This window comes from Gymnoscopelus braueri (genome assembly GCF_963280865.1).
Source record: "Gymnoscopelus braueri genome assembly, chromosome: 19".
NCBI classification, from domain to species: domain Eukaryota; kingdom Metazoa; phylum Chordata; class Actinopteri; order Myctophiformes; family Myctophidae; genus Gymnoscopelus; species Gymnoscopelus braueri.
In genome coordinates, this window is record NC_137621.1 from 37182049 (window position 1) to 37198118 (window position 16070).

The 16070-nt window shown below is 39.1% G+C and overlaps 1 protein-coding gene across 5 annotated transcripts in view; it reads right to left on the minus strand.

Annotated features, from left to right (window-relative positions):
* Positions 1-1084: 1084 nt before the first annotated feature.
* klc1a (kinesin light chain 1a) overlaps positions 1085-16070 on the minus strand; it is a 52756-nt gene continuing 37770 nt past the window's right edge. For 2 of the 5 annotated variants that reach the window (XM_080414718.1, XM_080414717.1), the window contains exons 14-16: positions 8818-8948; positions 6196-6262; positions 1085-5060 (exon numbers count right to left, since the gene is read on the minus strand). In XM_080414718.1, coding sequence (XP_080270844.1) covers positions 4995-5060; positions 6196-6262; positions 8818-8948 — 264 coding nt within the window. In that variant the 3' untranslated portion in view covers positions 1085-4994. Of the gene's footprint in view, positions 5061-6195; positions 6263-8817; positions 13110-16070 lie in introns of those variants that run through there. The other 3 variants (XR_013932158.1, XM_080414719.1, XM_080414720.1) reach the window with 3 other exon arrangements.

Sequence of the window (16070 nt, forward strand, 5' to 3'; positions counted from 1 at the left end):
TCTGTGTGGAGTTTGCATGTTCTCCCCGTGTCTCCTAGCGGGTAGTTAATACCCTCACAAAAACATGTAGTAATCCTGGTCACTATACTGCCTCCCCCAGTCCCCTGGTCAGCCGGGGCGCCTGATGGAGGGGAAGGGAACTGGTTGGAATAACGTGTTCCTTCCACACGCTACGTCCAACCAGGCCAGGGAAACTCTCCCCTGTCAGGTGACAAGAAGCTCAGTTGGCTCTCATGCATTGAAGGAGGCATGAGCTCGGCCCTGGGCTCCCTAGTAGGCTGGTGGGGGGAGTGTAGTGCCCAGGATCACTTCGAAAATTGGCACCGGGTGAAAAAAAGGGTTACAAAATCAAATAAGTTATAAAAGTACTCATTATGCAGAAAGTTTTCAAATCTATGAAATGTATAAAAAAATCTTTTGAAAACAGATCTACAAGCTCACAATGCGCCGCATTATAAAGTATAACATTTGCCTCTGAGATGTAGTGAAGGAGAAGTAAAAGTACTGAAAATTTGAAATTCTCAACTAAAATTGTACTTAAGTACAGTACTTGAATAAATGTGTTTAGTTACTTTCCACCACTGCCCACATGTAGGCTACTATGGAAAGCCTGGTAACACAGGATATAGTAATGGTTTTCATCAAACTCACATTGACAACATGGACACTTCCCATGAAATAGCAAATGATGGCGTCTGTATTGGAAAATCCAAACCTATTGACCTTCCAGTTCTGATTTGCAGAGGAAGAACATGCAAAATAGCAGATAAACATCATAACTCCAATTAAATGTGTATGAACCATCTGAACCATATCAAAACCATCCTGGGTACTACTGACTGTACACCAGAGGGCACTAAATGTACATGACTCACTGTCACATACAGTACAGTAGTAGTAGCTTGTCCTAACACCACCCTAAGCTCGCCCTTGTGTGTACACTGCAGGGAATTCGATTTATCTCAAAGTTCAAATAACACTAAGGATTTTGCTGTGTAGGCTATGCTTGCCTATGCTTGCTTCCAGTCATCACTCATCAAACAAACAAAAAAACATGGGAACAATATTGATAGAGCACAGCATGTACTAACACAGTGAGCACTTTAATTCTTCAAATACATTTACACCATACAAACATTTTTGCTGGACAACTATCACTGCAGTTCGGGAGAGAGGGGGGGGGTATTTGGACGGCAGCCCCATTTTATCCATAACTGTTGTGAATAGACAATAACAAAATTTGACATTGCTTGTCTGCTTGCAACAGGCCTACCATTCACCTGGATATCTACTGGTGAAATACTGTTGGATTTGGTTCCACCTGCTGAAAACAAAGCACTGCAAACACTGCAGAGAAGAAAGTTTCTTCTCTCTAACATAATATGATTTGTTATTGTTGAATTATCTTTCGCTTCATGTACAGAAAAAGGGAACTGTAATTCATAGACAATGTGTGTTTCAATTTAACCATGTTTTGTCGGCAGTGGTGGTGGTATTTGTGCTACCAGTTGGGTAGGTAATGTGTTTCAGTTCAACATTTCCCAAAAAAAAAGTACATCTTGTAAACAAAACAAGAGGGAAAAAGAATCCCCTCACCACTAGCCCATGCCACCCACAGGCAGGGAGAAACAGCTCCATTTCACCAATTTAAACTGTATGAGCAGTGAAAGTGTTGCATTTACATGATTATAGAAATTCCATCTTCTCTCCAGCCCTATAGGATCAGGGAATAAAGTGTACTAAGATACAAATTCTGTCTGTGCTTCATCAATACATTTACATTCACTTCATAGTTATCACTCAAAAATAGCATATATGTTAAAACCAGATATCCAACAGGTTATCAAGACAATATTTCCAGTCGATTTTTTTCCTTCCTGTGATTAAGAATATCAGGCTGGTAATTAACCACATTAAGGACGCTAGGGTCCTTATTCTGAGGCCGACATTAGCAGAAGATAGCAGTTCTACAAGCTTGCAACATGTTGCGAGCTTGTAGATTGGCTATTTTTGGAAAGGATATTTAGTGACCTTAGACCCCTGGGGGACCTTGGTCAACAAAGTATATAGGGTTTAAGTGGTTTAAGTGGATGTCTGCAAAGTATCTCTTAGTAATCCAATGTTAGACTACCTTTATTTATGTGCCTCATTTCTAGGGTGAGAAATTAACACCAGCCACTGGCCACCTTCTGTTAGGTTTTTGACTTGTATTACCAAGTTTGCTTACAATTCAAAGTAGCCATCTTTTGGAGACACTACTGGTCTACTTGAAAATACAGTGGATGAAGTCAGCAAGGTGCTCACATGATTAAGAATGAGTGTTGTAACGGGAGGTTATTACAGGTGTATCGTAAGTTTAATAAAACATTGACCCGTTAGAAAGTGACTGGTGAATGTGGCCAGTGGACAAATCGTTAGTTTTCCATCCTATGCATTACTTTGTGGAGCATTAAGCCTGACTTATACTTCATCATATGACGGTGTATAAATTAAGCATTACAGTAAGACAAAAACGTGGAAAAATAGCAGGTTGACTAAAAGACTGATCAACAGTCAAATGAGATCTTTCAACATTCTCAACTTTGACCTATAATGACAAACAGTACAAATACACAGAGCATCTTATGAGCAGAGACATTGAAATCATCACTAAGAACATAACGGCTATGTACAGGGGACCGTATGCTAAGATTACATTTGCTTAAGTTTATCAAATTTACAACTTCAACTAATACATATTAAGGGTTTTTGCAACATAGGGTAATATCAGACAAAAGCTTATTGCACGCTGCATATAATTTGAACGTAAGCCCTTGCCAAAAAATATAACAAAACTGTCCATTCAACTACAACTGAGCTACGATTTCAAAATAAAACAATGCAGTTATTTGCATTAGTCATATCAGTTTTTGAGCAGCCAATATAAAAATTTAAGTAAATACAGAATTCTTTGAGCATTTCCAGTGCAAATCCCTCATGGATTGTTGTTCATGTTTCTTACAGTTGCCAGTGCCCTGATCTATGTGACTAGTGAGGGATGGGGTCCAATGGATTCTCATTCTCATTTCAACTGCTTCAGTGAAGCTGCTCGGGACCAACAGTAGAAGACTGTGGTTATAATGGGCAGCATCCTGATCCCACTTGCAATATGTATGTACTGTAATTGTACGAATGTACACTGTAAAACAGGGTTTTGCTGAGGAAGAGCATACTTGCTTGGCAAACCTTCATTAAATTAAAAACAAACAAAATACATTTTATGTGACACTACACCCAAAGCTAACAGGATGCTCTACTCAGTCAATCAACATTCCCACTAACTTCATTTAGTGGTGTTGCAGCTAGGTACTGTACTTAACCATCTATCACTGGCAGATATTTTGTCAGAAAATCAAGGGTTTCATTTTAAGAAGTTATATATCCATATCCAAACATCATTATCATCTTAGCGTCCAACATTTATGTACAGATTATGTCCTCTATAATATGTCTGTTGTGTAAGAGAGCTATCAACCTGTAAGATTCAATAGCACGTTTTACTTCAACGTCAAATGCCATGCTGAAAGAGTAAATATCATATATTATATTTCAAATGGTTGATATCTTGATTTGGAATTAAACTGGACAAATTAACCACAAATTAGGATGGCATGTACACAGGAAGGCTGGCATTAGTTCACCAGCTATTAGTTCAGTCAGCTTTGTACCAAGTATGATCAAATAAATATTTTCAGTTCTACAATGTTTCCCAAGATATTTCCTGGGATTGTGGAAACACCTGTCATCATTAAAACCAAATTCTAGTTTTAACCTAGGCAACATTTTGGTCTGACTGAAGGCATTCTCTGAGTCTAAGGCATTCATCAAAATTATGATAAACTTCACAAAGCATCATCTTATTTTGGTTAAAGCATGGAATCCCATTATAGACCTGAGTTTTAAATGTCTGTGGAAAATGGTCTTAAATAGTTCTCTGCTCTAAAAGTATTCATAATTGAAAGCATAGTGACTTTACTTATTAAAGTGTAGTCTTGTCATGCAATATACAACAAGTAAATGGCAAACAGCGTTGTATTTTTTTTGTCTTATGATTAAGGTAAACAGCAATTGATTGTAATAGCAGTTTTGTTGAATATATTCTGAGCTTTGCAGTCAGTGTCAAAGAAATTGCCTCACTGGCTAGAGCCATGGTGCCAATGCTGACAAAGTGGCAGTTGACTTCACATGTCAATGTAATGACTTTGCCACATTACTTCATAAGGATAAGTATATCTATATTTTTTAGGGAAACAGAACTACCTTTTCAAGGCCTTTGATGGCAAAATACAAAAGATCCTGGGAGCAGCGAAAGAAAAGCAAAACAACATAATTTAAAAACCCAAATGTAAACATCATACATCAAAACCTAGCTCTTCAATGAACACATGAGACAAATTCTGAACATAAAGGAAAGCAAGATAGGATAGGATGGAATTCTAACTCCCACCTACTTCATTCAAGTGACATAACGTCAGTCTAATCAACAAAGGTCAACATGGGCAAAGGTCTTATAACTGCACTTAAACACAATAGACTCACATGGCCTACAATATTACTCTCACATATACAGTGCATGCACATACGAAATACACTTATTCTACTCTCTTTTTTATATTATAAGCTCTCGTGTTCCACTTTAGAGTGATTTTAAAAAGTGAGGGATGGAGAAAACATAAAACGCCACAATAGAACACCCCCAATGAGAACCAGCAAAAAGTATGCCTTTTAAAAGTGCAATAAAATCAATATAAATCTCTACGTGCTGTACAGTGCGCAGTTGGTATTGAATGGTTTAGGTGTGGTTGTGTAGGTGAAGGGTGGTGAATTATTCACAAATATCAGCTTTGTACATGGTAGAGGAGACGACAGGATCAGAAGCCCGGACAGATGATGCCATTATCCTTGTCAACTAGCAGACGACCTCTCGGCCCTCCGCAGGTTTCAGGTCAAAACCTTCAATGCGCCAGGTCAGTATGACTGGCACTCAGGTCGCGACTCATTCTCAGACGATTATTTCGTTCCTGGAATAATATGAATGAGAAAATACAGTATAACCTTCAGAATTGTCAGTTCCTATGAATAGTATACTGTACAGGTAGGCTACATGAAAATAAACATACACCACAGAAAGAATGAAATATGGAAATCATTTGTGGGCAGGTGCAAAAGGTCCATAAATGACAGCTAATCACATCCACAAGACAGGGACAGACAGCAAATATAACACGATTAAAACAAAACTACACCATGTACACACAGCTTTATGCATTTAGTTATTGTATTCTGAATTCTGTCTCTAATGGTGGGTTTCCTCTAAGGAAAGAATATGCCCAAAACACTCATATGATTGTCCATAATTCCTTTGCATTTGAAATCCCTCATTCAACACTAGATATTACGGTGTTGATTAGTTCAAACAATGGAAAACACGTTAGTCTGTGAGCCACACTGAGTGATGTTATCACTTGTCATTAGTAAGGTTTTAAATGGCTGCTTGAACAACCCTAAACACCAGGACAAAAAGTAATGACTCCAAAGAAAGAAAAACAAAATAGAATGACAAAAGAAAGAAGTGAGAGGGGACATAGTATACAGATGGTATAAGACAGACTTGGGTCAAACAATTTTTTATACTTAAAACATTTTTTTTACTGCCTGTGAATGGAGATGGGTGGGGTTTACCAAAGTGCTAAATTGGGCTAACCCCATCAAATCAAATTAAAATACACTAAATCGTTTCTGATTGTCCTAACTCTCTAGTACTCTATGGCAAGCCCACACATCTTCCACCAACACATTTAGTGGCAATGATGAGCCTTCTAGCTATAAATTCAATCGGCTCTATTCATAACTGTATTCCTGGGTTTCCAGGAGGTGGCATATCATTTTCCCATAGATTCATTTGATTGGCTCAGCAACAGATTTGGAACAGAAGCACACATTAAAGTGTCATATTTGTTTCTGGTTCAAATTAGCTGCCAAGCCACTTAGACACACTGAACCGGATCCGGAAACGGGTATGCCACCTTCTGGAAACCTGGGACTACAGTCATGCACAGAGAGAGCCTATTGCGGAGCTATGGGTTCATGTGGTTAATTAACGTCTAATATTTGACCCAGGTCTTGTAAAGATATTCTGACAGTTGGACTCCTTACTTGGTATTGGTCCCCTGCAGCCTTGTCCGCCATGTTTAGAACCCCCAGTGACCTGGCCCGCTTCATGCTGCACCCAGAACAGTCACATGCAAGATGTCAGTAAGGACCAGGGTGAGGGGTGAGGGGGAAGGGGTCAGAGGTGATGGTTGAAGGGTCATGTGGTCCGAGGTGAAAGGTCATATGTGAGGGTTCACAGGTCAGGTATAAAGATGGGGTGTTTATGTTTTAGTTCAAGAGTGATAGAATGTGTGTTCGTTAATTACAGTAAATGAAATTCACATACACTGTGGGTTATTTTTGACCGCCACCAGGTAGCACCGTTATCTATGTAGAATAGTTAAACATGCTTGGTAACGATCCTTATATATATCCTGGTTGAATAGGAAACACTCACCCACCCATTGTAAGTGGTTCCCTTTTTGTATTTCCAAGCTCAGCCCAAACCTATTTTATCAGTATCTCCAATTGCTAGTGAGATACAGAATGGATTATAAACTGGTAAACAGAATAATAGTTTACCATAGTTTTGCACCCATTATGAGGCATAGGCTGGATTAATCGCAAACAAACTCATACCAGTAACTGAAACATCAACTTGGCAAAGCACACAAAAAGAATCCATCCCAACAAGTCATTTAATCATTCAGTATGATTTCTTAAAACAAGTCAAAACTTCAGGGGTGGTTGAATGAAAATCAAGTCTCTTGATTTCAATGCTGCTGTTGTAAGTTCTAGTTTGTTAAAATAGTATTCGTAGACAAGTATCAACATCTTCAGCTGAAGCAGATTGATCGACTTGTTTCAGAACAATAGGCAAGGATTTGTTAAACTAATGTGCTGAATAGAAAATGTTAATATCTGACTCCAGTGGCAGACTTTTCCCTTTCTGTTCTGGCTCATTGGGATGGATATTTTTTGACAGTACACTTTATCTTTAATGACATCAGCCTTCTCTGAGCCACAGAGCGGTCCCTTGTGAATGATGAAGAAGATAGAATGACATCATCATTGACATCATCTTAAAATAGCAACAGGGCGAGCAGCAGAGAAGAGGGTAATGAGTAAGCACACAGATGAGGCATGCAAGTGAACACGTTCACTTAAGAGTTTTATTCAGAAATAAAAGCTCCAACACAGCATAGTTTGAAATAAAAAAACAGTGGCCATGCAGACAATTCTTTTTTTCTCAAATAAAATTCACAAAGAAATAGAAAATAATAAAACTTGAAAGTTAAAAATAAACCTTATTCCAAAATCTAGTGAAATAAATAGCCGAAAGCCATAAAAGTAATAAATAGGCTTCACTATTAGTGGTTAAAACCAAACATAAAATAAAAGGTTCCACAGGCCAAAAAGCAGAAAGGCATTTCACAAGCAGACATTAGTAAAAAATGTTTCTGGTAACTGATGCATCTTCAACATATCACCAGCCACAGCATGTGTTTGTGAGTGAACATAAGTATTTGTGTATCACTGAGGTTTTCCATTGCATCTGTACCATCCTGTACCTGTACTTTGGTACACAATTAGCACCCTTTGGTTTTCTATTGGAATACTGAACAGGTTTGGTGGTTCTGTGGGTTCATAATTTGCCTGCACCTTATGAAACTGACCACGTCTCAAATATGTTAAGGACCCTTCACTCATAACACCTTTAATGACGCTTTCCCACTGCATGGTTCCGGCTCAACTTGACTCAACATGCCTTTTTTTATATACATTAGGCAAAAGTACCTGGTACTTTTTTGGAATCACAAGTTCCAAGCAAGCTGAGGAGATACCAAAAGGTGATATGAAAGTTCTGCAGAGCAGAGACAATCGTCAGTAGCTTGATTGTGTCACGATGTTGTACTCCCCGAAACTGCATGGAAGCTCCTGAATACTGTGAACTAACTTTTAAACTAGATGCAAATGTGAAGTGAATCAATATTGAGCAACTGCATGGCCTATTTCCCACCTAAAATGTTATCACAAACAGTTTTTTGTTTAACTGTACAGGTGAATTAGATAACGTTTCTAGACAGCATTGGCAGTTAACTTTAGCATTGTTTAGTACTGTCGTACGCAGAGGGTTGGATGTCCCTGTGAACCAACCGACTGACCGATCAATCAATCAATCGTCAACAAGATCAAATTGAGGTGAAATTCTTAATTAAGCAGGCTTATTAAAACTGTTGTAGTTTAAAATAAAGTAAAAAGTCTTAGCTACCAATGACCATCTGCAGTAGAAAAATAAGTTAGTCAAGTCCAGCCGGTTCTATGCAATGGAAAATTGCCAAAATACACTGCTACCCATCCCAACTTTGAGCCATTCAAAATGGGGGAGAAAAAAAAACTGTACCATGTTGTGCCAGTATGGGTACAGTTCTGTAGAATAATGCAATGGAAAACAGCCCATATACTGTATATGTGCCCGTTACAGATCCCTTGTTCATCTCATGTGCAAAACAGAGCTCCAGAGTAACACCACTTCACCACCAGCAAAGTAGAGCCATCCCTCTTTTTTGGGGGGGTTAGTACACCAACCACAGTGGGTAGGAGGAGAAGAAGAGGTACCCCTCACCCCCTTTTGGGCCTCCAGTGCATAGTATGAGTTCAGTCAGGTGTCTAGGGGATAGTTACCCAGGGTTCTTAGGCTCATTGTCTCGTGAGGAACCTCCCTTCAGCTTGCGGACCAGCTTCTCGCTACTGCGTCGGATGGAGGCGCGAAGTTTACTGAACGAACCACTCCTCTTCAGTGAGCCAGAGCCATCCTGATAGGGAGATGCCACAGGGTTATACTAACACACACACCTAAATACAGGATATAGGAACACGTGCTCAAATATACGTACACAAATAATTAATATACTCACACACCACATATACACCAATGTATACGCATACACCCTCAAATATACACAAATATTTATGTACTCACACAAACGCAAATACAGTGTACATATACATTCAAACACCACACATGCTCAAATATACACACAAATATACTCTTACACCCAAATACAGACAGACATTCTCCATACACTGAATAACATACAAAGGTGGTGTGTTAAGTATTATTGCCATTTGGGTTCAAATGAATTAAAAGATTGTTCATGAAAAGGTGGAGAACAGCTTAGGAGCATTTACACTTCAGATGAAATGATGACACCAACTTGCTTTTTTCATGGTAGAATGTGCATGTGCACGCACACCCACTCACTCACGCACATACACACAGTGCACAAACAGTCATAATGCATACACACACTCAAACGTGTAAAAAAGCCTTAACATATATAAACTCAAGAGTGCACATTCTCATATGCATGCATAATGCTAGAATGCACATATACGTTATTTGCACATTAAACTACCATGAATTTACATTAATATACTTCTAGAATAGTTCATATGAATGAGGTTTTTGCATTTGTACAAAAGAACACAATATTGAATTGCACCCATAATGCTGTCAAGGCTTAACAATAATAGTCTATTTTATATAATAAGTCTTCTATAAAATCAGGGCAATAGTAATGATCACAGATTCCATGTTGACCGGAAAGTTCCATCTAGTGGAAAGAACAGTGGTCATAATAATACTCAATTATATATGAAATTAAAACCACAGTTCAGACCAATGTGGTTCACAAAGAAATGTATGCTCTGAGCATACTCTATGTCACTGGTTCTTAAAGTGGGGACCAGGGACCCAAGGAAAATGTACAAATGGAACAAAATTAAAGAGTTAACACTATGGACTTTACAGTGTAGATTGGTCCCAGCGATTAAAAAGAAAAAGTATCAAATGGGGGTCTGCGGCTTAATGCATATTTAAATTTAAAAGTTTGAAAATCACTGGTTCCTGTAACAGCAGAATGTTCTGACAGAAGGTCTAGCCGTGCTTGTTTGCTATCCAAAATAGTTTATAAAGTTATAGTTTATAACTGCGGACGGCTTCATCATACAAGGTGGTGTTTATATCTGAGGTCATTCTTCATCTTCATGAAAGACAAAAAGATCCCAAATATTAAAACAATTCCGAGCTCATGGCAGATATTTAGAAAACAGTTTGTGAAGAAAAAAGGCCATAAAAAGTCAACTATCCCTGCTGTTAAAACTCATCGGTCCATATTATTAGTAGTGTAAATGTCTTTCATGGGTCATACTGCTATTTTATAAATATGGCATCGTAGAATTCTGAAGAATAGGAGAAAAACGTGTGACAATGTCAATCAACTACATCAATCTACAGCATAATTTATACTTCGCCATACTGCTGTGTCACTCACTGAAAATATTTAAAAAATGTTCACTTGAAAATCAGTTCTTTTCAGCGATTGACACATCCTATTATGAAGTACAAATTAGGCTTGCCCTTGAAGACCATCTCAACATGTTCAGTAGAGCCAGACTGATATACCGCTTTGACCATTATTTGACTTTTTCGACAACATCGATATCAGCAATTATGCGGCCGATGTGTCCACATTTTTAACTACTTTCAACCTGGAGTCCCCATTTTGGGCATGTAATTATAGGATGAACATTTTCACAGATTTTCAAAAATAGCTGTTCTACAAGTTCACAATGTGCCGTGAGCCTGTAGATGGGCTATTTTTGAATGGAGTACCAAATGGAGTTCTTTTTTGCATTCCCATAGGCAAATCTTAGATTGTGTCATATAAGAACTGTGTTCCAAAAATAAACAAACCACCCCAGCGATTTTATCAGGTATGTGACTGTGTCATTTATGATATTAAAAAAAAATTACTTAAAAAAATCTTAAATCTTTAAAAAAAAAAATCTTTGGATAAATTAGTACTTTTTCACAGTCAGTTGATGCTTCATATCCATATGAGTAAAATCGCTGGGGTGATTTGTTTATTTTTGAAACAGTTTGACTGATCTGCTTGCCTATGGGAATTCCAATAGTAAGAATAACTGAGGGATAGCGGCATTGATGTCAGACTTCAGTGCTTAAATAAAATAAATGTTACTTTAGGCATTTTATTTACTTGTTTGTTTAAAAGTTAAACGTTCTGAAATAGAAACTTTAATCGAATCAAATGTTTTCCAAATTAATTAGGAAATTTTACTTTTTGACAAAATATCAGTCAAAGCATGGGTAATCGATGGTCTAGGACTCTAAAATCGGCATCGGACCCAAAAATCGGGAATCGGTCTGGCTCTAATGTTCAGATAGGACATAAGGTAAGAACACAGAGAAAGAGAGAGGGAGCGACACATAAAGAGGACACAGGCTGGCATGTGGCTGAGCAAAGAGTTATGTTTTTATTAGAAGTTAAGAAAGACAAAACTGTTAGATGCACGCACACACACAGCACAGTACACATAGCCAATTAGTACGGAGCCATGAAGAGAGAAAGAGTAGAAGCCATTTAGATTCCCAACAGATATGCACAGGGCAAGGCTTATCGCTCCACGTATGACCTTTTCCTCAACATTACGTCTATATACATTCATATACAAGAGATGACCAGGCTCTATGCAGTGGAGTCAGTATTGGCCAGTATTGGCCAGTTGTCTCATTTCCATAGACTGTAGGTTTGTGTGAAACTGATAGACATAAATCAGGCTGCCAAATTATTACAATTTTTCTTCAGATTGTTAAAATATCATTAATAGAGATCCAAATAGACATATCATTTATTTGTCAAGGCTTAAAATGTAAAGGGTTAGATCATTGATGTTTGAGGACTGTAAATGAGAAGCCAATGTTTGCCATTGGTTCAGTTTAAGCAAAGCAAAATATTGTGTCCCTAAATTCAGCTCACAGATCCACATAGCCACAGTATACATACACTGTTTAAGTAGTCAGAAACATGATTCTGTTTATGAAATATTGCAACAGCTTAAGACATTGCAACAATCAACATTGATCAGTTTTTCTTAGTTTTTCTTAGTTTCTAAACTAAGACAACCCAACTGTGCTCATCATGCAGATGAGTAAGTTTATTTACAGAACGTTCCACACCTGCCCCCTCTCCTATGAGTCACCAATATCTCGCAATTGTTGTTAATATGTTTAATTAAACGCCACAGTATTGACTAAACAGGAGAGATAGATTCCACCCCAAGAATGTAGAGAAAGAGAAGGAGACAAAGCCATAAAGTGAGGAAGAATGTAGAAGGATAGTGTAGGAGAGGAAAATGTAAAGTCTGATTTATACTTGGTTGCACATCGTGTCTCGCAACGAAACTAGCTGATCTACAAGCTCGCAGCATGTCACGCTGCACCGTGCAATTAAGTATAAATCAGAAAGAAAACATTAAGCTTTGTTTTGAGACACGCACACATAAGCCACTTTCCCCTGGTCCCAGTACAGCTGATAAGAGGGCAGAGTATCACAGCATACATACATACAGTGTTTAAACAAACAAGAGAGACAGAAAGGGAGGACATGTTGAAAGAAAATAATTCAAGGGCAAAGTTGGAAAAGTCTGGATTCAGGACATACAAGCCAACCCCCCTAATTCCCAAAATACAGCAATACACATAACAGAGCAGAATACAGTGCTTAGAAACACTGGGAGCGAAGTAACAGGTATATTTGGTTGACACACAGACAGGTCCTCTCCCTTTCTCTCTGCGCCCCCACCCCCATTTACAGTACAGACAGTAGACTGGTGGTAGCTATAGTGGTAGTAACCGTAGTAGTAGTAGTAGTAGCAGTGGTTGCAGTAGTATGAGGCCTTGGTTAAGGAAGGAAGGTTCAACCCAGTGTTGCCTGGCACGTAGAATTCCACCAGAGTTTGAGGAGGTAGAGAGAGAAAGAAAGAGAGAGAGAAAGAAAGAGAGAGGTGGGGGGGGGGCAGTTGAGGACAGGGGCAAGGCGGCCAGGCGAGTCGTCCATCATGCAGAAGACTAGTTTTTATTTAGAACCACAACAAGGCATCTGGAGTTATGCCTGCTGGTCAGACAGACAGACAGACAGACAGACAGACAGACAGACAGACAGACAGACAGGGAGGGAAGGAGGGAGGAGGGAGAGAGAACAAAGGGAGGGAGAGAGAGAGAAAGAGTGAGAGAGAGAGAGAGAGAGAGAGAGAGAGAGAGAGAGAGAGAGAGAGAGAAAGAAAATAAGACAAATAGTTCAAAACAAAGATAAAGACAGACGGAAAGGAAGGAATAAAAAGACAGCCAGACACAGGTGTAGAAGGTGGAAGGGACAATTGAGGAAGAGGAGAAGAGGAGAAAGTTACAACACAGTAGGGAAGAGGGGAAGAAAAGAGAAGTGTGGTCAAAAGGCATTCAGGCGAACAGCAGCGAAGCCAATCTTTCCTGTTTCAGAGACAGTGTCTCTCCAACATCACAAACAGCTACAGCATCAATAATCAACACAATGGAATGAAGAGAATGGAGGCTCAGGGGGGTGACGTCAATGCAAACAGAGGCAGGGCTGCTGGGACCACGTGAAAAGAAAAGAAACTTAGCAACACTGCAGTAAAATCCAAATGATTACCCACACTGAACCTAGCATCCCTGATCTGGGGCAAACGTTCAGCAAAAGTAGCACATCTACAAGCTCACATGTCACAATGTGACGTGTTGTGAGCTTGTAGATCGGCTATTTTTGCTTTTTTTTTGTACAAGATATTCAGTGTAGAGGGAAAAAAGGCAGGAGGCCTAGTATAGAATGATGGGGGACTCCGGTCAACTAAGTCTATAGGGTTTAAGTGGTGAAGTTAAATTTACCCTCGGGATTGTATTGTGCATCCGTGTAGCGGACGTAGTCGATCATTTTCTTTAATCTCAAGGCACAAATGTTCTCCTTTTTTCAATGTCATATGGGATGTATTTACATTGAAGAACAAGCATTAAACAACACATGGTTTTAATGCCGGTTCATAAAAACCTCTCATTCGGATTAATTGAACAGATTTATTCTGTAATCCATCTAAAAACAGTTCAGTGATCTCAGAAAGAGACTCATAACAATAGTACTTCAATGTAGAGCCAACGGGCTCTGGTTGTCTCTTCTAGCCTACTTTGGTTCCTATAAAAATAATATTTGTTCTATTTCCTGTGTGAGGCCACCAGACAATTTCTACAGTCCAGTCGGCCTTGAGTCTCACTCAGTCAAGTTAGAAAGCTCCCAAAAACCCAAATCATACTGAACAGATGACAGGAAAACACAAACGGAGGCAGGAGAAGGTAAATCAGAAGAGTGGGATTTTAGTCCATAAACACCTCATAATGTGATCTGTACACATGCACTGAATGAAACATTAAAATGCATATGGATATGGTGTCTGGTTCCATGCCGTTTAGTGGTATCTGTGTATTTATTGTATCTTGTCTGCTTTAGCAGTGAAGCCGAAACCACATTCCAACTATGCTGATAATAAAGCTTCTATTCTAAAATGTAATGTTTCAGTCAGTCTGCAAAAATCATCTAAACAATGGACTCATGACTACACTTCACCACTAGGGGGTGTTTCTGGACAGGAGAAGGCCTCCATTGGAGAGACACTGTCTGTCTCTAAAGACCCATTGTTAGCACCGATACATCAACAACACAAACCATGTTCACGCACACGCACACGCACACGCACACACACAGGAGTCAAGGGAGGTTGCAGATAGTGATGGCTGGCTGCTGACAAGAAGCTACAGTACAAAAACATGCAAAGCAAAAGCTTGATTTATGCTTTGTTACGCTCCAGTGTCGCGCGCCGGAAACAGTAGATCTACAAGCAAATTGAATATGTTCAGAGCGTGAGACTGGTGCGTAAATAACTATAAAATCAGGCTAAAGACAAGTGTAGAGCAGCACAACATTGAGTCACTCATGTACATCAATCATGTGCCTCTCTGACAGCAACAAATGCATACAGGTCACACACACAGCAACATTCACATTGTACACACACGACATAACACATGGAAAAGGAGAGGCATAAATATACAGTTGAATGGACACAGAAATCACACAGGAATGAATGGGTGTCAGGAAGACACTGAAGGGGTACAGTACAGAGCCCATGTTGAGTCACAGAGAGGTGAAAGGACTGATGGCGACAGTCGGACGACTTGAGCATAATTTATACTTTAATGAATTTAAAATGTATGCGCAGATTTTCAAAAATCCATTTGTTTGCGACACGTCTTTCTGATATAAATCAGTTATTTTTGCTGAGAATGTATATTTGCTGTCAATCTACACTTCCATGTGAATTAAATTGAAACACCGTCTTTAATTTCCGCCTTTCAGAGTATCTCTATCAGATGTTTTTGTGATGATAGGCCCACTGGTGGGATGGAGTGGCTGCAGAGGAGTGTTTTCCTGCATAAATCTTCTGTTTTAGTGTGTGTAGATGTCTCTGTGTGGCCGCTCTGCCGGAGCACTATGACAAGCAGCCTCACAGGGAGGAGATGCTGATTGGTTGACCGGGGCTACTGCTATGGCTACTGTTGCTACGGGAGCAGGCCAGGTTCTGAATGGAAGCAGCCTTATGGAAAAAACTAAGTGAACAGCCTACAGAAACCTATATCTACACGTTCTGTTAGTGAAAGGAAGCAGAGGCTGCAAGGAAACGGTGTGCCAACTAAAGCTGCAAGATATTGATAGAAGTCATACAGCGATATTTCTGCTTAATCTTGTCATTATAATACACGTGAAGTTTGTGAACACAGCATTTCCTACATACAGTATTTATTCTTTGTGCTCAAAAGTGAAAAACAAACTAAATGTATACTGGATGTAGCTGAATGAGACAGAAGCCTCATAGAATTTGCCCATTTTTAAGAAAAGAACCAGTTTGGTTTGTGTAACCACAACACTTTTGTATAGGAAAAAGATTGCAGCCTCTTGTCAGTGTGATTAATTGTGTAGTCCTAGTGCCATTACGTTAGACATACTGCATGT